Genomic DNA, 21,732 nt, shown 5'->3' on the forward strand with positions numbered 1-21,732 from the left:
CAGAGTGTTCTTGAAGCAGTATGCGAATCCCCGACAGTGCAAGGAAACTTACCAGGTCGAGTTTTGCTAGCTCTCTTCGTTGATTTCCTCCGTTGAAATCAATTCGAAACTCGAGAAAGGGGTGGATGTGAAACTAAAATGGAACTCTCTGGAATCCTGGATAAAAGATCCAAACCAATCAAGATTTATTAATAAGACGATTCTTGTTAGAGAATCTCTCGAAAAATTAAAGACGAAAAAATTCATAAATTGGCGAAATCAAGCGTACAGTAAAAACCGCTGGTTTGGGACACCTGAAAATCCTTCTGGTTTGGGACAGTCGGGCGAATTAACGATCAAAGGCACGCGGCCACGGGGGTGTTTTTAAACTGACCGCTTTACCCGGAAGGCGAAAGTGGCGCGCGAGAGCAAAAGTGAAAATACTTCTAGTTTGGGACACGTGGGTGGACTAGGGGTGTCCCAGACCAGCGGTTTTTATTGTACAAGAACTCAACGTATCAATTTGTAGGCAAGCTCCTTTCTTAATTATTTCGTGCTTACGATGTTTAGCTGTCGAAGTTGGCGGAGTCGACAAAGAGATGGTTGCGTTTCCCATCAATGGTTCAGTAATGGTCAACGCTGTTATCTGTCAACTCGCGGATGATGGTCACAAGTTTAATGACTTTCTTGGAGTTTACTGGCATTATCTGCTTGTTTCACAGCCGTTGGTTTCAAGAACCACATCCTGGATCGAAGATCAATGCACTAGTCATCAGGGCTCAGTTCCACACATAATCGACAACAGAATGTTTCACCATTTGACGATTTGGGGCAAATCAAGGAACATAACTGACTTTCTCGTTCGAGCAAATGACGACCTACGATGGCTGAGTACTGACACAGATAGAGATGCGGCTAGGACAGGCTTGGTTTGAACAAATAGTTTTAACGACTTTCTCGTTTGAATATTCTAAAAAATCAAATAAAAGGACCTTCATCGTATAAATTATTCAATGTTACTTCTGGACTCCTTCCTGTACCCGGTGATTTCAAATTTGAAGATTACCAAGAAAATGAAAACGCATTAGGAACAGCTTTACTTTCACAACAATCAAAATTGTCAGTAAGAAGCAAGATATAAAGCTGAGAAAGTCTGCGAGTTCTCAAGCCACCGCGTCTTCGCTATCAAACCTGTCAATCAGACGGAAATTCCCGGTGTTCAATGCGAATCGACATCAGCGAGCTCTATCGAAGGATCCTCGACGGAAGATTACTTCTCTCCGAATTTTAACAGAAACAAAGTCCTTATTCATGGCATGGATTTTGGAAGTTGTGACGACCCGTTTTATTACAACACTAGCATGAAATTTGATTCGCTTTCTTGGGAAGGCAACAGATATGGAAGCTCTGTCGAAGCTTGGCTTTTCCTTCCACGAACCCAAACGTCCGAAATGGCGAACTTTGGTGCTATCCCAGGCATCGCGCCATTTACGCCTTGTGTCTCCAAATTTAAAGCTTCGGCAATGCCCAGAGCTTGTTTTAATCCTCTTGACAATGTCACTCTTATGCTCGGGGTAACTTTTTTTATTCAGAAGAAATCATTAACTATTAATTGAGGTTAACATGAATTTGGAGGAACGCAACTACAAGGCCAGATGGCCAAGAGTTCGACTTCGTCTTCGGATAGACTTTTATGAAGAGGTAATCTTTCACCTTTTATGTTTATCATTTTTTTATCTCAGGCGGATTCATGGCTTCAAATTTACGAAAATGACCCATTTCGGTCGGAGTTTCATGAAGTTTCAGATCTCAGCACGCAAGAACTCACGATTGACTCCCACGACCGTGACATAATTGTACTTCCTCTTCGCGATTCATCATTATTTCTTGCCAACGCAAGTCATGGACCCGATTATCATGTTCTTCTCCATTTCGAAGATTTGCCGGATTTCAGTGTCGCAATAAGGGATCAGGCATTCATCAAGACACTCGACAATGGACTCTACAGTACTTTCATGAGTTCGTTTTCCACGTATACTTTCGGAAATGGAGGTCAACCATTCTTGTTCACGGTGAAAAATGCGTCGAGTCTTCAAACGAAAAAGGAAATTAATTTCGATCTTGAACAGCCTGAGATCGGCTTTGCGAAAGAAAACTTTATTTATGGCTGGCGGAAGGACGGAAATACCGATTTAGTATTCGATTCACTAAAATATGACGACAGCCGATACGAACTTATAAACAGCACAGAGACAACCAGCCACAAATGCTTCCACAACTGCATCAAGGCACCAGGTCTCTGTTTGACGTTCGATTTCAACAAGGATACTGGAATATGTTTTCGAGTCCATTTAAAATGGGCTTTCCACGGGACTGGAAGTGATCTATCTAAAACTCAACAATTTCTTCAGTACGACGATAGAAGAAGAAAAGCCGCTTATTTAGTTGAAGTCCCTAAAGAGGTCAATTTTACTCCTCGGGCAAAATTTTCAATACCTTCGCATAAGCTTTTTTATGCTCCTTCCACTACTGCTTTATCATTTGAACTATTTTTCAGGAATAGGTAGATTATTTCGTAAGAAAACTTACAATATGACAAAAAGTACCCTCACTTAGCAACGATATTGATGCCTGTAAATCTTTTGTAAAAGCCATGTCTCCTTCGGATTTTTACGTCATTCATCGAGAAATTATAGAAGCTCAGAATCTGGAGAAATTTTACGAATGCAGAGTATACACAAAAATAACGTCAGAAGAGTTTGAAGATAAATTACACGGCGACACGACTATTATTGAGAGTTGGACCGATTGGTTTTCCTATGAATTTGAAGAAATGGATAATTATCGCTTCGAAACGATCGAGGACAACGGAGTAGATTGTAAATTTAGTGAACACCTTCCATCGTTTCACTATATCACAGATGATTTTGATGTCCTGAATATTCGATATTATACCGATATTTCAATGTGTTTTGAATATTGTAACGCTGATTCTAGATGCGATGCCTTTTACATTGTATTTGAACTAACATCGACTAGTACTACTATCTGTTACTTCATTATTGCTGAGGACTGGAATCACTCAAGTGTTCAAGCGTGTCCAAGATTTAAGAAAACAGGCCACAGTAATGCAGGCGGACTAGAACCTTTTGGACAGAGTTTGAAACACTTGCTCGAAAATACACTAACTCATGCTTACAAGACTTGTTATGGCCCTGCCGATGTCATATCATCAAAGTATGAACCATATATTTCAACAGCTTGGAAAATCGACGAGTCCCACAGTTTTGACTGCAGTGCCAATACTTCGCTGACGAATCGCTTTGTAATGAAAAATTTAGCAACAGGCGAACAGGTGTGCTTCCCTTTGACCCTGACAATGATCGACAAACTTGAGTTCAACAAGTCGCCAGATAAATACGAAATGCAAATATCTGTTTGTGACATAAACGAATGCCTAGCAAACCCTTGTGGCGATGCAGGTCAATGTGAAAATACAGGTTAGGTTTTTTTCTTTTACACTATATGAATTTTATATAATTGTGTATCATCTTTATTATCTTCCTTACTCTCCAAGAAAAATCTGAAATTTAGACGGTGGCTATGAGTGTGTTTGTGATGATGGTTATTCTCAAAGAAATTCTGAAGCAGTCTGTGAAGATATCAACGAATGCGATTCCCAAGAATGGAGAGGAAACTCTTTTTTTGTACAAGCTAAAAGACGCTCTGCCACACTGGATTCCGATGGACCTTGCAGTGAGCATGCGTATTGCATCAATCTTGAAGGTAGCTACGAATGTGAATGCAAAGCTGGATATGAAGGTATCAGCTGCAGAGGAATCGAATGTGATGCCGGCCACAATTGTACTGACATAAATGAATGCGAGACTTTCTGCTTTGGGGAAAATTCTGATTGCGTTAATACTCCTGGAAGTTTTACGTGTTCCTGCTCTACTGGCTTTGCTTTCCAAGAAGGAGAATGCACAGACATTGACGAGTGTAGAGTTTCTACTTTCACTTGTTCTCAGAACTCAATTTGTAGTAACAATCTTGGAAGCTATTCGTGTGACTGTCAAAAAGGATTCACAAAAGCAGCCAATGGAGAGTGCGCGGACATTGATGAGTGCGATTATGATGTCTGCGAGTACGACTGCAGGAACACAGTCGGCAGTTACGAGTGCGTGTGTCCAGTAGGCACAGAAGTGGCAGGCAGCGGCAAATGTACCAAAGTGAAGAGCGAAGTAGAGATGAAGGATTCCGCCAAAATGACGAAGCAATTGATGGCGCAGATGGTAGACGAGTCTATGAAGAATGTCGTCAGCTCAATTGACTATACGATGAACAACATGGCTAACTTTTCTGAAAAAGTTTCGCAAGCACTGTCGGAAACAGCAATTTCGCTGGAAAAGACGATCAAATCGATGGTGAATCCAAAGATGCCGGAAGAAGACCCGTTTTTGGAGCTTATTATGGCTCACGCATTCGACATGACAATGCGGAAGTCTTCAACAATGACCGAGGCGATGAGCAAAATGGCAGAATTTTTCGAGTTTGGAAATATTTTTGGAGAGTCTAATGATTTCTTTGCCCTAGCAGAGGGACAAGTCGGCAATTTAACATTGCCGAATTTAGAAATCCTCCAGTCAGCAAAAACAAGAACTCTCAGCGGAAGCCTTAGAGCCTCTCAAATGAATGTCAACCCGTTTATCCATTCTTTGGGCGATCTTTCCCTTGATCCGAACGTTTTCTTTATCGAAAGTTCTCCATCAGAAGTGCTTTTTCACGTTAAAAAGAAAAGTAACGCGAGAAGATTTACGAAAAGAATTGCGAAAAATTCGGGGGAAGTTATTCGATTTGAACTGAAAGAAAAGGAAGAGTTTTTTGTCTTCATGCAGCCCGAGTCGCTTGATAGTTTTCGAGTGTACCTGAGTTTTTGGAAGGCGCCAGAGCCACATACCGGTGATTTTATTGAACAAGTGATTTTGCCAGATTGGAAAGGCATCTCAAACATCACTTCAATCGATTGCAAAAGAAGCAAATGCGAAGGAAATCCGTTCGGAATACGCCTGAGAGGAGATCTGCTCGACTTGTGTTTTATAAATGATCATTGCTCTCTGTTTCTGAGAATCGACAATGTCAACGCACCCGTGCATCTTTCTATGGATATTTTGGCGTTTTCGTCGACTTGTTTGATAGAAAAAGGCTCATCTTGGAAATCTGATAGCTGTCAAATCAGTCCTGCTTCTACGGATACAGATGTTTTTTGTCTCTGCAAGAATTTAACTGACAAAGTCATGATGACAACGAAGACTAATGGGCTTTCTGTTAGAATGAATTATTTATCAGGTTAAGTTGTATAGATTTCAGAAATCCTTAAAATAATATAGAAACGATTACGATTGTGACAACATGGACTGTTTCTATGGTTCCCCTCGTGCTGTTTTTCATTTGGGCGGCGATGCTTTCCCAAGCGCGTTTCACCGACAGACTGATTTTCAATCAATTACGTTTGCGACCAGTTCGTTCAATTTCTATCGCGCCAAAGAAACGCTGGTATATTCTGACAATAGAAACGCGGTTCTCTGTCAAGTCCGCGCCATCAGAAGTAACGTTGTCACTTTGCTCGACTGATTGGATAGGCACTGAAGTTTGGGAAACTGTAACTCTGAGTGGAAGAATTTATAACGGAGGCGTTTTTTGTTTCCTTGTTCAATTACAGCCAGGGTTAGAAACAAAGTTCCTAGAGCTTGATGCGGATGTAACAACTGGAGGGGACTTTGCATTCTATCCTTCAAAAGTGGAGATACGAAGAATCAACCGAGACATCTTCGATCTGCCCAAAATATTCAAACTGGAAAAATACTCTTCTGTAAAACATGATTTTCATTTTGATGGCGCAATTATGGCATCAAAGAACTCTTTGAAAACATCATATCCTGGATCTCAACCTTCACCGTCTCCATTTCATGATCTACTCCTGGATCACTTTCTCTTTGAAAATTTCTGGACGACTCCATCTTTACTGAAACGCTACTCACACTTTTCTCAGACAATGAGACGTCTTGTTGGTGGAATATCCGTTGGCATTGTGGTGTTCGTCAATTTTCTTTACTATCTTAATGTCCGTCCAGGATTTGTCTTTATCAATAGTCGAGTAATCATTTTTGGGCCATTCTATTTGAGTCCTCATCTGTTTTTGTCATCCTTGATTGCAGTGATGTTTTCAACGACGATCACGACAATGTTGAAATCTATTTTAGAGAAAGTCCCACCAGCAAGTCTCAGTTGTCTCTCGCGCTCTGCAGTTATACTCAAAACATTCTATGTCCGAAATTTGATTTCGATCTTTCTGGTGCTAGTAATTTCGTGGCTGGCGATTCACTGCGCCGTGGGATATCAAAACTTGTCTGTCTTCGACCGCGATCTACTTGCAACATCGGTCTTTGTCTCTGTTGTCGCTGATGTTATATTTATTCCCTTATTGAAGAGTTACGCTTTGGCCGTTGCAAAGCGAGCGGTGAATTATCCGATCATTGTTATTTTTCCGAAACTAACGGCAGAGTATCACACGAACCCATGCTCATCAACCATCTTCAAATCGACAACTACAGCGCTAGAAATGAAGAAAACAGTGAAACGATCAAAACAGCGTCGGGATATTCTGAAAACTCTTTTCAAGTTTCTCAAGCTGGGCCTAATCTCGGGCAGTCTTTTGGGCATCACGAACTCGATTGTCCCTACTGGGCAATCAAAATTTTTTATTGATTCGAATATTCGACAAGCTCTTGAAGCTGGACTTGAAGATGTTTTGAGTATGAAAGACATTTGGACGTATTTGTCCAAAGAAACAATATCTTTCATTCACCCGAATCATCTGTCGCCGAATGGAGAAAAGCTTTCTGAAGATAATCGCAAGTTTGCCGCCGACCTGGTGAATTTTCGACTGGGCCCGGCTATTCTAAAGCAGCACAGAAATACTTGTGGAATTTATGAAATCGGATGGAAGGAAAAGGAATCCAATGATACGGGTGTGTTGCAGAAAATGAAAGAGTCGCCACTTCACTCACCCTGGGTCTCTCATACAGAAAGTGTGATTCCTTCTGATTTGACGCTTCAGTCACCAATTGAAATCGAAGGTTGTGAGTTCTCAACGATTCTAGGGACGTCAGTGACAAGTGGCAAATTTATTCTTGGCGAACTCCGTAAGAACAAGTGGATAGACTTGAAAAGCAGTGTAGTCATATTTGAACAGTCGTTTCTCCAAGCGCATTCAAATGCTTTCATTCAACTGCGCATCATTTTTGAACTAGTCGACGGCGGCGGAGTAGTCAGCTCCCTCACCATCCAACAGTTGAGGAATGTTGACCTCAGCGACAACACAATCGCAGTCAGCCTTACGATCTTCGGTTTCTTTCTGGCCGCGCAAATCATCTACTGCCTCAAACTGTTCACGCTGAAGAAACTGAGTTTCTACTCCTTCTTTCACTTTGGAATAATGTGCATGGACCTCTCTATCGTCGTAATTTTCATTTACCGAACTGAGTTGCTCCGCCAAACAATGGCTACCTTCACCATGAATCCAAAAGGCACGCCCAACTTCGGAAAGCTGTTTCTAGTTCAGTATCACTTCTTCTCCCTTGTTTCTGTATCTCTCTTTCTGCATATACTCTACTTGATACATATATTCTCGACGCTGAATATTGTCCGATCGTACAAGTACGTGATCAAGAGCTTGAGAAAATCACTGTCTCCGTTTCTAGGACTTTTGCTGCCAGTACAGGTAGATTTTACAATAAGTTGTTTTTTGTTTATCATTTTAGCTCGGCCTTGCATCGATCGTTTATCTTATTTTCCAAAGCTATTCGGTAATGTACAATGGCTTCTCTCATACTTTTCTTTTAATCATTTGGCAGGGCTATCTACGTCCTTCTGGTAACGCTGCTGCATTATTCAAATCACTTTAATGTGTTCAGATATGCGAGAAGAGATAGAAACGCTGCCAGGAGATTTGCAGATGTTGGCGAAGCTTATCTACCTGTTTCTCAACTTTTCGATGCTCTTCCTTGTCATCAACATCATCATCACTATCATCTGCGACGAGAACACCCGCGTCCGAAAAATCGAGCACCAATTCGACTGGCTCCCTTTCACCAGCTACTGGACGAAAAAACGAGCCAAAAGTGTATTCAAACGAGCCAAAAAACTCTTTACTTTACAAAAATAAAAGAAATATAAATAATTATTTTCAACATTCACATTAGAATTGCTATCGTCATTCAGGAACAATAGCGGTTATCAACAAAAAAGACATGTTCTCCAAATCTTCCGAATCCATCCAAGTCACGTGATAGTTGTTCTTTGTCGAAAACGTTCTTTCCTGGTCGCGGTTTCAGTGTTTCTGTACGACAAGAGTCATTCTTTGTGCATCCACCGAGGACGATGATTTTTCCATCTTGTTCCATGACCGCTAAAACATAGTTGGCCCAAAAGCCAGCAAACCTATTTTCCAACCTGGAGATATTCTAGAAGTTTTAAGCTGTGGACCGGAGATCCAGCTGTTTCCGTTGAAAATCCACACTCTTGAAGTACTTCCCGCTCCTCTGTTTCCTCCGAGCGTGAGCAGTCTTCCTTGAACGACCACTGTTGAGAAATCGTAAATAGTACCTTCGCTAAACGGTATCGAAGGAAGCTCGTTCCAGCGACCAGATTGGTAAGCCTCGACTTTTGGTTTTTCGTTTCCAGCGATCAGGGTCAGTTTTCCTTGATAGTTGTTTATTCCACCTCGCAAATGGTAGTGCAAATGATCGGGAAGCGCCTGAATTTATTGTTAAAGACTGGCTGCGATAAATGAGATGACCTCTATCTGATTTATGTCTGAAAAACTCCAACAGCTTTTCAGACTGCCTCTCATTTGAGGAGAGCAAAAAGAGACCTCTTCCTTGTTTGAATAACAAAGCCCGCTTAAAAACTGGCTATCTAGCTTTTGCACACTTCTGAAGCCGCAGGAATCACGACCTAACGAGAAGATCTCATCGTTGTTGACTCCTGCGCCAAGAAAAAGAGGCTTGTCTTCCCAGAGAACTGAGCAAGATCGACTTATATGATCGAGATCTATTTCGTTCACAAGATCGATGTGTTCAAAGTCCCCAACGCCGATTTGATACTGATCAAGAGGATGAATTTAAACAATCTACAAAGAATTCTTTGCTGAAAATTTTCATCCCTTGCTTGAATACAACCATATTGCCGAGCTCGTGCTCAGCCATGACCAGGAATGTATCTTTTACTCCACAAACGCCGCAGGTTTTTCGACAAACTTCGAGAAACAACTCGTTATGCTCAAGGAAGCAGTTTTCTTTGTTCTCAACGCAAGTTGGCAAGATATCGCCGCATTCTCCATCACGAATTTCCGAAACAAAAGTGGTTGTAGACGCCGTCGTCATTGTCCAGCCATCAGTCGTCGATGTTTCAAATGATTCTGTTCTTGTTACGACTTCTGTTGTTGTTGACGTTGTTGTTGTTGTTGTTGTTCTTGTCGTAGTTCTTTTGGTTGAAATAGTCATCGGTTTGCATTCTGCCGAACAGGTTTTAAAACAGTTATTCTTTATGTAAGATTGGTTACATCTAAATACGTTGTTATTTTCTAAAAATTTAAATTCACTTACGATGGGACTAAACGATCACAATTGCTCCAAATATCAATGCATTTGCGCCCCTCGAACTCCATTGAGGGCGTCGCTGCAACTGTAGAGGTGATCGTATTTTTAGTGGTTGGAATAAATGAAATGTATTTATCCACATTCATAGTAAGATTAATCTTTGGAGTTGGTCTAGTTGTTGTTCTTCTAGTCGTTGTTTTCCTGGTTGTTGTGGTTCGCTTTGTAGGCGTTTTTCGAGTTGTCTTTTCAGGCCTTGGTCTTTTTGTACGCGCTGTCGTTCTCTTCGTTGTCCTCTTCGTTGTTGGCTTCGGAGTAGGTGGCATTGTGACAGACACGCGGCAAAGGCCACACGTTTTCTGACAGTATTTTCGAATCTGTTCAGTCAGTGCAGAGCCCGGAGAACTGTGACAGTATTGCTTCGTAGTGCTACAGTTTGTGGCTCGATCAGAACAAGAGGATGAATTCTGAGTTGGCTGTACAAGTTGTTGTTGATAAGCTGGAGTTCGATTTGGATATTGATGGTTGTATTGGCTGTATGTACTAGCCACTGTTGGAGCCTGGGTGAGATGGGCATAAGGTGTATAATACGCTGGCGTCGGATAGGCCGGTTGGAATTGATAAGGTTTTTGAGGATATTGCCAGGGATTGTGGTACTGCGGTTGGGTGAATTGATACTGTGGCAGGGATGGAGAACCCATCGTAAATGGATATCGCTGCGTAAATGCGATAGGTGCTGCCGTAGCCCATGAAGACTTCGTAGTTTTAGGTTTCCTGGTAGTTCTTTTTGTTGTTCTCCGAGGCTTAGTTGTTTTTGGCTTTCTTGTTGTCTGAAAAGATGGTATTTGAGATATTTATAAATTAACGAGATTTTACCTTTGTTTTCTTCTTAGACTTCGATTTATTTTGGTTACTAGACTTATTTCCACACAGACCACATGTCTTTTTACAATTCTGGGCGTACGTACTTCCTGGATTCGAGCAAAGAAATTGATATGTTGGGCAGGTACTAAAGACATCAGCGCACATCGTTGCGGCCATGAAATTAACTCCGTATTTTGCTGCCACTTTGCGCGCGTATTTACGCTTTGCTTGCCGCATCGGCTTTTCTATCTGCCTCTTCTGATACTGCGTGAGTTGTGGCTTTTCATTGCACGCGTTGCACGTCACTTTGCAAGAATCTCTTATGTATTTGTTTGAACACTCATGAGCAAGGGAATTGCAATTTATAAAGTTGTCTGAGCACGCCGAGATGACCGAAAATGTAAGGAACGGAAAAAGCTTCATTATTATCGTAAAATGTTCTGATACAATTTACAACCATCTTCATGAAAGAAAGGATGGAACTTTGCCTCGGGCTGCAGTGATTCTAACTCCTCGTGACGGGATGATTATGATTCTTGGAATTTTTAAAATTTATAAAGTGAAAAATTAAGAGTCAGTTGTTCGTTTTATTATTTTTGAAGTGCTCGTTGTTTTCAGTGTCCTCAGATATTTACAGAATTTGGAGAGGTGTCCTAGCGGCTTGTGCATTTCTTGTAGTTCGTGATTGCTTAGTATCCGACCTTGACTTCTTCGCCGACGCACTTGGTGTAGTCGCAAGTCGGGATGACGCCTGGCGCCTCAGTGTCGATTGTCACAGGCTTCGCGGTTCCCAAGCAGTCGAAGAGCAGTTGGTAGTCCATCGTGTTCTGAAGAGCAACCATGATCTTGTCTTGCTTGGTGTTTCCAGTAACGTCTGGCTTTGTCTTCGCAGCGCTAAAATTGTGTGTTCAAGCAAGAAGAATCAATCAAATGGATCTTACTAGAAGCCGAAGGTGACGGAATTGTGTCGGCCTGGTTCATCGTCTCTGTTTCTGTAGTAGACGTTGTCGAATGTGTGGTAGTTGGTCATTGGAGTCGTCAAGTCATGTTCGGCAGCATTGTGAAGATCCAAGAAGTAGGCCTTGAAGTTCTCGTCTCTGAAACCGAGGAGACCATCGACGCTGCAAGCGCGCTGAGACATGACGTAGTACTGCTGGTAGGTGTTCTTTTGGGCAACAGCGGCGCTGGCAAACTGGAAGTAGTCCATCGTATCACCTTGGTAGATGGTCTAAGGCGCTGGTTAAGAAACGGTGAGGGAAGCGAATGGATACCTTGTACATGTTGTATTTGGACAAAGGAGGCTCGTTTGCCTTGATTGCAGCGATGACATCGGTCGTGCATGGACAAGGATCAACAGTAGTAGTGGTTCCCTCAGTCGTTGAAGTGGTCGTTGACTCGGTAGTTGTGGAGGTGGTCGTGGTTGTTGTGGTAGTAGTAGTAGTAGTAGTAGTGGCTGAAAATGTTATTCTCTCGCTCAGAAATGAATTTTAGAATATATTATTTCGGTCAAAGAAAATTCCGATGGATGCACGATGAGAAACATCGAGTAGCCAGCGATAATTGCTTTCATTTTCTCTCAAAAATGAGCAGCTGGAGATATGAAAGGTATCGTTTTATGGAGCGTTGAGAAAAGGGCAAAATCAATGAGCGGTTAAATTGACGAGTGATCAAAATTGCAATCAAATGTCAGAGAATGAATTCCAATGGAGATTTAGAAATGACCTGCAAGTTTTATGGATCTTTACTCATGAAACTACTATATTCTGTCATCAATTTTACGTGCCTGCTTTTCTTGAAATATTCTGTAATTTTCCTGCAATAACTGACAAAAGAAAAAATCTCGATTTCGTGCATTTTTGAACAAAATCTGATGGAGAAATTGAAATAATAAAGTTTATTTGAAAGTTTTTGGAATTCCCTTTTTGGAGAATCTAGTTGAGGCTGCATTTGTTAGGATAACCTTGAACTCGTTTCCCTTTTTGCAGCCTCGAGTTTGGCGCCTAGTTCAGGCAACTTGAGCCGCTTTCGACATGGTCATCGGCCGCGGCTTCGCGAATGCTACAAAATAAAGAATTAGTTTTGCAAAGAACAAATGTGAAAGTCAGCTAAAACTGAAAATCTGACTAGAATTTACCTGGAAAATGACATTTTGAGGACCCGGATAATCCGGATTTCCGAATGAATGCAAATCCTCAAAACGCCCAGTCAATAAGGGATGTTCTAGAGATGATGTGGAACTTTTTGCATAAGCACTCACTCAAAATCAACTTTCAAAGAAAAACTCTACCTAGAGACTCATATTCATCAAGTCCGCATCTTTCATTACTACTCGTTTCAGCTCTGATCCGATTCTCGCTAATCAGGAGATGTGATGAGCAGTTACGAGCATTTGACTCGTGCTCGCCACCTTGATCCGCCATTTTCTTCACAAATAATTTTTGTTATTTGTAAATTGTTACCAATTTGTTTGTTCATTTATCGAGAGCACAGATTTCAAAGAAATATTTTTTTCTCTGCAGCGATGAGTGATGATTCCGAGGAAATGCCAGAAGAACTGTTGGAATTCGGAAGCAATCTACGAAACTTACTTCTTACCTACAGAAATGGAGTGCACGAGAACAAGCTTATTGCAGACTTCCGAGATGTTACAGGCGAAGACGTGCCAGGTACCTTTGAGATATTTTGCGTTTCTCTATTTTTTTGTTTTGCAGAGATTCTCGGCAAGTTTGAATACAAGGGGCTTGACGATCCGGAATTACTTGAAGATTTCGAGGAACTGATCCGTTTCGAAAATGGTATATTTCATGGTATTCCACTTGATATCCAAATGGCTCAAGTAGAGTAAGCACTCATTCTTGTTTCGACACCTGATAACGTTTTTGCAGCCTAATTCGAAAGACAAGAAACAGAAAACTCGACAAATTTGGACGGCGTCGAAGACGAAGACGAAAGCCACTCTTTGCCCGTCCACAGATCTCGAAATTCTTTGAGCAAAAAGATGGTGAAGCGGAGGTTACCTTGCCGAGCCGCAGGAAGTGCTCACCTCCCGCTGAAAAAAGGGAAACTAGCTGCTACATCTTCTCGATGGAGACAATCTACGACGGAAGCTCGTCGAATGGCGTAAAACTCATCCAGCTCAAGAAAGACAACAAAGACTTCATCAACCTGTGGGTCATTGGAGGAGAGGAGAATCTCTTTTTCAGCAAAGAGTCCTTGCCAAAAGTTGTTGTAAGTTTAATCGCTTGATTGCTCTTTTCTGAACTTTTCAGGCGAAAGAGGAGGACGTGGACTTTCTCAACTGCCAAATCGAGCGATGGGCCGCTAATCGTCTACTGCCAATCGTCAAGTCGCCGCCAGTCATTCCAAAGCCAGTCTACAGGAGCGAAATCAATCTGATGAAACTCGAGAAGTTCTGCGACCTCTTACTCGACGAGACTTTCGATTCCAGCGCTGGCACTCCTCTCATTAGGCGCGGTGTCCACAACTAATGAAACACTAAACAAAATATTCCTTCCCGGATAAAGAAATAGTGGGAAGCCAAAAATAAAGAATCCACAGGTTCGTCCGTTACAAACTTCTCTGCGAAAAACGACAGAAAGAAGCACAAAGAAGAAAGAAAGAACAACAAAGAAAGCAAAGACGAAGGCGTTGCTAACTTCTCAATCATGACTTCGCGAGGCTCTTGAACAAGAAGAAATCTACACTACAGTATTAACGCTATCTTTGATTAGCCACCCTCAACATTTTCCCAAGTTTCTAAACCAACTCTGAGCTGAGAACTTCCCCAAAACTACACTAATCGACCGGTAATCTTTCTTGATTTCTTCCTGCAATAAACGAAAAAAAAACACGCAAATCCTGATTTTACCCTATTCAGAGTAAAATCTACTGGAGTATTTTGAGTATTAAAGTTTATTTGAATGAAAGTTTTTGGAATTCCCTCTTCGGACAATCTAGTTGAGGCTGCCTTTGACAGGTCCTGGGTAACTTTGAACTCGTTTCGGCAGCGTGGTTGTATTTCAGCTCTGCCTGATTTAGGCATTTGAGCAGCTTTCGATATCGTCGGCGGCGGCAGAACATTAAATTCTTAAAATTTAACAGTCAGTTTGAAATAATAAAAGTGCTGAAAGGCTTACCTGAAAATTGTCATCTTGCGGACCCGGAAAATCCAGAATTCCGAATGACTGAAAATGCTTCAAAATAGGCAGTCAACAAGAGCGATTCTAGAGATCATCGCAAATTTCCAAGAACAAGTCAAAACCATCAACCACCAGCGCCCTCGAGTATTTACGCAATTCAAAAAGTATTAAAACTGCTATCTGGAAAAATCTGGAAATCCTCGCCAATATTGACGACTCAAAACTATTTCGAGAATTGGATTTTTCGCGAAAATGGCGCCGCGTATGGATTCATTTGTAGCTTCAAGAGCCATTATGGAACTACATAATTTCAATTCTTCTTCAAATTTCGAAAACGACGTCATTTTATCCGACTTTGTTGACCTTGTTATCCTCAGTCCGGAAGAAGAATCGAAGCTGGAGATGGTGACCCTGCCAATGGTACGTATTGCAAAGTAGAGAAATGGGGTTCTAATCTGGTGATTTTTGACTCGTCGCGATGATGAATTCTAGATTAATAACAGCAGGAAACGCATCGCCAATAACAAGCACGTACTGCCGGCTAAAATACTTTTTCGAGCGGGGGTGTACCGAAAATAGGAAAAAAATTGTTCAAAAAAATCAGTCGGTCAGACATGGGGCGATTTGGGCGCGGAAGAAACAGATTTTTGGACGCCACTTTTCCATTTCGAATCAGAGACGAAACGAGATTTTGACTTTTTTTCTACTCCGCCGAGATTTTAGTTTGTAGCGCTTATTTTAACTCTTATTCTTGGCATAATTATTAGATATTATTTATCCTCAGTAGATTCTCCTTGTGTCTTGTGGTGTGACTGTAGGATAGATTATACAATTCGAGTAATTTATTCTTTACCTCTATTATTTCCGCTTCGCCCTCGACTTCTAGCGGATGATATTCTATAATTGAGTGTTTTCAGTTGGTGACAATGTCGAAGCGCTCGGCGGAATCCAGCCAGAAGCCCAGCATCTTGGAGGTGCTGAAGATTGAACGGGTGCCACCTCGACACCGGATGAGCGACGATGATCCGCTCCTGCCACAAGTCGGCTCACCGGAAATTTCTCCTCTTCCAGCTCCAACCCAACAGGAATGGTATAAATACTTTTAGTCTCTTCCTTGATTTCAAAGGCAATTTCGTACCTCCGAAAAAAGAGCGAAGCGGACGACACTGGCATCGAAGAAATTAACTCGGATGACAGTGACTGCCCTACCAAACGATTCAAGGTACCGTTTGATTTTCATTTTCCTTGCTTAATTCTTTCAAGGGCGACGACTCGACTGGAAACTCGAACTTGGCTGAGCTGAACACTGTCTACCCGGACTATCTCGCTGCTTACGACTCGCCAACCCCTGGCCAGGCCTTCCCAGCTACTCCGCAAGAGAGACCTGTCCCGCCGATCTCCATCTTTCAGAGCAACACGCCTAAAACGCACACCACCCCCAATCCGACGACCGACTACTTTCCGGAGATCAAGATTGAAAAGGTAATTCCAACTTCTAAAAAAGCTAAAACTGACAGCGAAAGATTCAGACTTCGGAAGACGGTTCAATCAATGGAACTCCATCCCGAGCTTTGAACGACTCTGGCTACTTCGAGTCGAAATTCGAAGTTCCAAAAACTTCGATCCAGACACCACCTCGCTATCCAATGTACCGGAACGAGGCGATCGGGTCTTTCTCCGGCCACCACGCTGTTCACCCGTACGGTGTCAACTTTCCCCACCCGCCAAATGGTCAAGAGACAAATCAACCATTCCAACAATCGGTATCTTTGAAAACCTCAAGAGCTAACTTTTAACTTGTTGAAATTGCAGCAGTTCGGAATGATGCCCTTTGGCTACGGAGGCATGTCTCCAGCAATGGTACAGGAACACCATCATCGAATTATGCAACACATGATGATGATCCGACAGCAGCAGCAGCAGTACTACGAGGAGAACCGTGTTCAGTACTTCAACGGGCACCAGATCTCGCCGACGAAGATCAAGGTAAAAAATTATCAAATTCTCTTTTTCACTGACACACGTACGTAGATTACGAACACGACTGAGCGAGTGACGAGCCCTGGGCCTGTTCCAGCCGACTTCGATCCGGAGATCCACGGCTCCACCTCGCACCCAATTCTCGTCAAGATCTCCAAGTACTCTCTGACGAGCACTTCAACGGGGATAAACTTTTATTTCCGAATCTTCGGCCGTGTTTTCAAAGCACGCAGGTACGATTCTGACATTCTCACTCACGCCTTTCAACTGATTTTTAGAGATTCCTTCAGCAAGGACAAGACGATGATGTACCTTCGCTGCAATACCTGCCCGAAAGAACCTTGCAAGTGGCGGGCGAAGATCAGGCTCCTCAATCCTGAGATCAAGATTGAGGACGAGAAGGAATGTTCAGAAGAAGAAAACTAATAAAATAATTTCAATAAGAATTCTTGTTTTGAACAGACAAAGTTCCAAGATATTGAGAACTATCAAGTGCTGTCGAACACGAAGGCCCACCACCACCACCCAGCCTGCAGAGAGCTCTCCCTCACCGACAGCGATATGGTTGGAAACACGGACAATCGTCTATCGCCGACCCTAGCGCTACCTGACGCATCTCCCAGCGCGCCCCAGCTAACGATGACGACCATGGCGACTCCTTAGCTGCCTTGGTCATGACGAGTATCCTCCCTCCGATAAGTTCTCATTTTTATCACTGCTCGACACGTCTTAGTTTCACTGCCTTTTTAGAATACTAGACCTGCCTCCTTCACTTTGACTCGAATTAAAGATGAAGGAATCACATCTATTTAATAAACTTTAATTAAATCTAAATTTGTAAGCGTTTGTTTTTTATGCAAAAAAGTGAAGGTTAAGCTTAAAAACTAATTACAAAAATTTTTGTCAAAAAAAGAATATTCGAAACAGTTGTTTCTAGAACAGCATTGTTTTTCTTTGAATTTCTGCGCCAAGAGAGTTCCAAAATGCCCCTTTTTTATGCTTCTGGCCCAAATTAAATGATCTAACCAGACCAAAAACGCTCTCTAATTAAATTTCTTCGACAAAAAGACCTTCTCTACCAAACTCTAAACATTCCTATCCACTCATTTCCTCTAATCTCTGGTAGACGCTCTAGAAACTCAAGACTACCAAACTAAACCGCAATACGCCACAAAGAAAGGAACATGAACATTTTTGGATCAAGAGGTACATAGTCTGTAAACTATGTGCCTCTTGAAAGAAGATTTTCAGGAAAAAAAGTTTATTGGTTCGTTCATTGTCATGAAGAAAGTTGACTGGGTTTTCGGGTAATAATATCGTGCGCCGACCTTTTCAGGTCATCCTTTAATTCTGAAGGTGCTTTAGGATTGAATTCGTTTGAGTCACACCTTCTAAAAAGATTCATTTAGAAAAGAAAATCCACGATTAAAGAAACTTACCAGAATTTTGGATTCTTTTTTCGTCTCTTGACGGTGACCCGACTATCTGAACAAAGAAAGGTTGAGAAATGCCAAAAGGTCTATCATAAATGAAAATTAAAAAAAAAATTACACAACGAACATACCTGATAGTCTGACTGCTTCGGACTCGTCTATTCGGAAAATTGGATTTTCACGAATGAGGCCAAAATTGAAAATAGGCTTGAGGAGCGCGCGTGTTCTAGAAACTTTTGCTCAAAAATGAAAACAACAACAACACCGAGCGGCATCACTAGAATCGTGAAAGTTGCAGTTTTTGAAGCTTTCACTTCATTTTATAAGTTTGCAAACTGCACTGTATCACATTCTAATGCAGTAAACGTACTGTAAAAAGGCTACGGAAGTACTTGACTTTCTTCAAAGATTGTAGACTCCATTCGAAGATTTTATTTCACGAGCACAATGAAAAAAAACGAACGTTTCAAATATTTGATGGAGCGAGCAACTCTTGCCGGGGACTCGAAGTCCCGTAAAGAGATACAAAGATGGGGCAGCGAAAGTTAAAGTTTCTCAAAAATGCAATAATCGTCTTTTAATTGTTTCACTTTTCTTTCATTTCTTAGAGATCATGGCGCTCGATAGGGAGCAGGAAGGTGTCGAAACTGGCCTGCATGAAAAACTATTTTGCTAAAGGCTGACTTTTTAAAGAACATAGACCAGTTTCGACGCCTTCCCATGGGAGCTTTTTATAGATGAGTCTTCTAAGAATGACGGGAGAAACTTCACAAAGAAATACTTTCTCGTTGGATTAGCTGCACTAATAGTAGGTATTGGAGGTGGCATTGGTATTGGCTGGGCGATAAGAGGCGATTCTAGCGAGGTTGAACCTGAATTTCAAGGTCCTGAAACCCTTGATTTTGACCCCTTCGAGTTCATCGATGCTAATACTGACAACAACACAATTGGAGGTTAGATCTACCTCGACGAGCGAAATTCCTAATTTTAAGGATATCTCCGTGCTCTTGCTGCAAAACCTCATATTGGCGGATCATTAGAGGATGAAATCACTACAAAGAACATCGTCAGAACTGCGATGGAAGAAGCAGGCTTGACAATAAAAGAAACAACTTACAATGTTTTGCTCTCTTATCCAAAACGAGAAGATGGCCAGCGAAACTACGTTGCGCTGAAAGATAGTTCAGATAACATAATTGAAAGCTCGAAGTCCGCAGAGGTCGAAGAAATTCTTGATGATACTCAGGACGACCCATTAGTCTACAATCCGTTCATCGCTTACGCCAAGGCTACTCCAGCTGAAGGCCTGACTGCAGATCTCGTTTACGTAAATTACGCTCGCAAAGAAGACTTCATCCGCCTTGAAGAAGATCTCAAGATCGATCCCACTGGGAAGATCTGCATTTGCCGATATGGAAAGATTTTCAGAGGGAATAAAGCGCGAGAAGCAGAAATATACGGTTGCGCTGGATTAATTATTTTCTCCGACTCCGCGGACTATGCGCCTGAATGGGTAAAGATGTGACAGTATTCATTCACGTATATTTGTATTAATTATCTCAGGCTGAAGTTATTCTTATGGAAAATTATAGACCGAGCCTTATCCAGAATCATGGTGGTTACCGGGCACGGGCGCACAGAGAGGCACCACATATCTTGATAATGGCGATCCAGAGACACCGTTTTATCCATCTATTGGTGGTGCTTATCGATGGGATAGGTTCGGATAACTACAACAAAATATTTACTTATTGTTGTTTCCAGAGAAAAAGTCGAAAAATATGGGGCGAAGTACGACTTACCCGGCCTTCCAAATATACCAATTACTCCAATTGGTTACAATGATGCTGAAAAACTACTTGTTGCGATCGGTGGCGATAAAGCTCCTGAAGACTGGCAAGGAGGGATCAAGGACGAAAACGGCAATGTGATTGATTACAACTTGGGCCCAACAATGAAAGATGGACAGGTAATGCCGAGAGCTGCTTCAATGTCTTATGAAACTTCTTTTTATCAGAAAGGATTTATGTTCGTCAGAACAACAGAAGAAAGACGTGATACAACCAATGTGTTGGGGTATTTTGAGGTAATTTATGAATAGTTGATCAATGAAACAACTGTGATAGGGTACTGTTGAGCCTGATCGATATGTAATTCTTGGTAACCATCGAGACGCGTGGGTATTCGGAGCGATTGACCCGAGTTCGGGCACATGCACAATGCTTGAAATTGTTCGCGTTTTTGGCGAGATGTATCGAAAAGGGTGGCGCCCCAGACGCACGATCATGTTCGCCTCTTGGGGATCGGAGGAGTACGGACTCATCGGCTCACAAGAATTCGTAGAGGAGCATCTCACCCAACTTACAGCATCTGCAGTTGCGTATGTTAATATCGACGTGGCCGTTGGTGGAAATTACTCACTAAGTACTCGGGGAACACCTAATTTCGAAGACTTGATGTTTGAAACCGCAAAGACTGTCGATAACCCGCGAAAAGTAGAAGACGATGGCGCCGCCTCTCTCTATGACAATATGATGCTCAGAAATGCGAAGGACGAAAACGGAAAACTCGTGTTTGGAGGTGTGGGCTCTGGCTCCGACTACGCTCCATTCTTGCAGCAAGTTGGAGTTTCTGTCTGCGACATTAGCTGGCGATGCGACCCGCATTACAGCTATCCAGTCTACCACTCTGTCTACGAGACAGTCCCCCTCGTGGAGAAGTTCGTAGATCCTGGCTATAAAATTCACCAGCAGGTCGCCAAATTTACAGCAAAAATGATGGCTCAGCTATCACAAGATGCAAAGATTCCGCTAAAAGTTGTGCAGTACGCTGCTAGAGTCTCTAAAGAAGTTAACAGCTTGGAAACTGCGCTCAACAATTATCCAAGCAATGGTGTGGATCTTACGTTTTTGAAGCAATATGCTAACAAATTCACAAAAGGTAATAGTTTCTATGTAATCGTCTAGAAATATAAAATGTGATTAAAGCTGCTGCTGATTTTCAAGCTAAATTCGAGGATGCTACTGATGCTCAGGAGATCAAACGATTGAACGATCAAGTCATGAGAGTCGAGCGTAGCTTCATAGATCCAAATGGTCTTCCAGAGAGACTTCAATACAGACACGTCGGTAAGTGCCTAGCCCATGTATTTGTGTCCTGTGTAAAATTTGTTTCTAGTATTTGCTCCAAGCAGTAAAAACTCATACGCAAGTGCAGCGTTTCCGGCAGTTTACGACGCGCTCTTTGAAATTGAAAAATTGACAGGTTATTATTCTTATTCCGAAATTTTGCTTACAATAATTCGAAAAGGCGAGGAAGAAGTAACCGCTTGGGAAATGGTGAAGGAGCAGGTGTCAACTCTTTCATTCTTCATTTACAACGCGGCGGAAGCTCTTAAATTATCAGTCATTTAAATTTCCCTTCCGTATATATTCTCTAATAAACCAAAATTATGCTCCATTGTCTTTTAAAATATCGCGCTGATGTCCAAAAGTCTTGCGTATTTACTTATCGCAAATCGCATTTCACATTTCGTTGACTTCATCTTCTCTCTTTTTCTTTTGGAATTCTCGTTATGGACCAACTTATATCCATCGAGGTATTAAACTTCCTTGTTTTTTTTCCCTTTCCAGAGTTTTTAAGGACCCTTTGGAACAAAATGAGAAGTCGGAAGAGAAAGCC

The 21,732-nt window shown here is 41.9% G+C and overlaps 5 protein-coding genes and 1 long non-coding RNA gene across 7 annotated transcripts; 3 read left to right on the forward strand and 3 right to left on the reverse strand.

The window, feature by feature from the left end:
- Positions 1–8,238: 8,238 nt before the first annotated feature.
- Positions 8,239–10,920, reverse strand: LOC145707642 (uncharacterized). Its single transcript, XM_081785200.1, has 5 exons — positions 10,512–10,920; positions 9,645–10,465; positions 8,837–9,603; positions 8,491–8,794; positions 8,239–8,446 (listed from the first exon to the last, which is right to left on the reverse strand). The coding sequence occupies exons 1-3, from the start codon at positions 10,734–10,736 to the stop codon at positions 9,147–9,149; spliced, it is 1,503 nt and encodes a 500-aa protein (XP_081641326.1). The 5' UTR covers positions 10,737–10,920; the 3' UTR covers positions 8,239–8,446; positions 8,491–8,794; positions 8,837–9,146.
- A 158-nt stretch (positions 10,921–11,078) lies between these two features.
- Positions 11,079–12,069, reverse strand: LOC145707514 (uncharacterized). Its single transcript, XM_081785052.1, has 3 exons — positions 11,771–12,069; positions 11,441–11,727; positions 11,079–11,393 (listed from the first exon to the last, which is right to left on the reverse strand). The coding sequence occupies exons 1-3, from the start codon at positions 11,777–11,779 to the stop codon at positions 11,189–11,191; spliced, it is 501 nt and encodes a 166-aa protein (XP_081641178.1). The 5' UTR covers positions 11,780–12,069; the 3' UTR covers positions 11,079–11,188.
- Positions 12,070–12,987: 918 nt separating this feature from the next.
- On the forward strand, positions 12,988–14,338 carry LOC145709471 (uncharacterized). Of its 2 annotated transcripts, XR_014134890.1 has the most exons (5): positions 12,988–13,165; positions 13,211–13,340; positions 13,385–13,727; positions 13,769–14,207; positions 14,253–14,338. XR_014134890.1 is itself a non-coding variant. In XM_081787163.1 (4 exons), exons 1-4 carry the CDS (start codon positions 13,021–13,023, stop codon positions 13,985–13,987), a joined length of 837 nt encoding a protein of 278 aa, XP_081643289.1. In that variant the 5' UTR covers positions 12,988–13,020; the 3' UTR covers positions 13,988–14,324. The 2 variants fall into 2 exon arrangements, 1 of the variants encoding a protein (XP_081643289.1); XM_081787163.1 differs by having other exon boundaries at positions 13,769–14,324.
- Positions 14,339–15,564: 1,226 nt separating this feature from the next.
- Positions 15,565–17,281, forward strand: LOC145708733 (uncharacterized). Its single transcript, XM_081786431.1, has 8 exons — positions 15,565–15,728; positions 15,791–15,860; positions 15,902–16,120; positions 16,162–16,401; positions 16,451–16,624; positions 16,670–16,851; positions 16,897–17,024; positions 17,094–17,281. The coding sequence occupies exons 1-8, from the start codon at positions 15,565–15,567 to the stop codon at positions 17,279–17,281; spliced, it is 1,365 nt and encodes a 454-aa protein (XP_081642557.1).
- A 608-nt stretch (positions 17,282–17,889) lies between these two features.
- On the reverse strand, positions 17,890–18,221 carry LOC145710440 (uncharacterized). Its single transcript, XR_014135040.1, has 3 exons — positions 18,183–18,221; positions 18,058–18,103; positions 17,890–18,009 (listed from the first exon to the last, which is right to left on the reverse strand). It is a non-coding gene; the product is annotated as an uncharacterized LOC145710440 (long non-coding RNA).
- Positions 18,222–18,637: 416 nt separating this feature from the next.
- On the forward strand, positions 18,638–21,502 carry LOC145707697 (glutamate carboxypeptidase 2-like). The gene is made up of 9 exons (XM_081785258.1): positions 18,638–19,004; positions 19,044–19,564; positions 19,644–19,771; positions 19,816–20,020; positions 20,069–20,137; positions 20,178–20,991; positions 21,039–21,179; positions 21,229–21,315; positions 21,361–21,502. The coding sequence occupies exons 2-9, from the start codon at positions 19,130–19,132 to the stop codon at positions 21,462–21,464; spliced, it is 1,983 nt and encodes a 660-aa protein (XP_081641384.1). The 5' UTR covers positions 18,638–19,004; positions 19,044–19,129; the 3' UTR covers positions 21,465–21,502.
- Positions 21,503–21,732: the final 230 nt, after the last annotated feature.

This window comes from Oikopleura dioica, chromosome XSR, assembly GCF_907165135.1.
Source record: "Oikopleura dioica chromosome XSR, OKI2018_I68_1.0, whole genome shotgun sequence".
Taxonomy (NCBI): domain Eukaryota; kingdom Metazoa; phylum Chordata; class Appendicularia; order Copelata; family Oikopleuridae; genus Oikopleura; species Oikopleura dioica.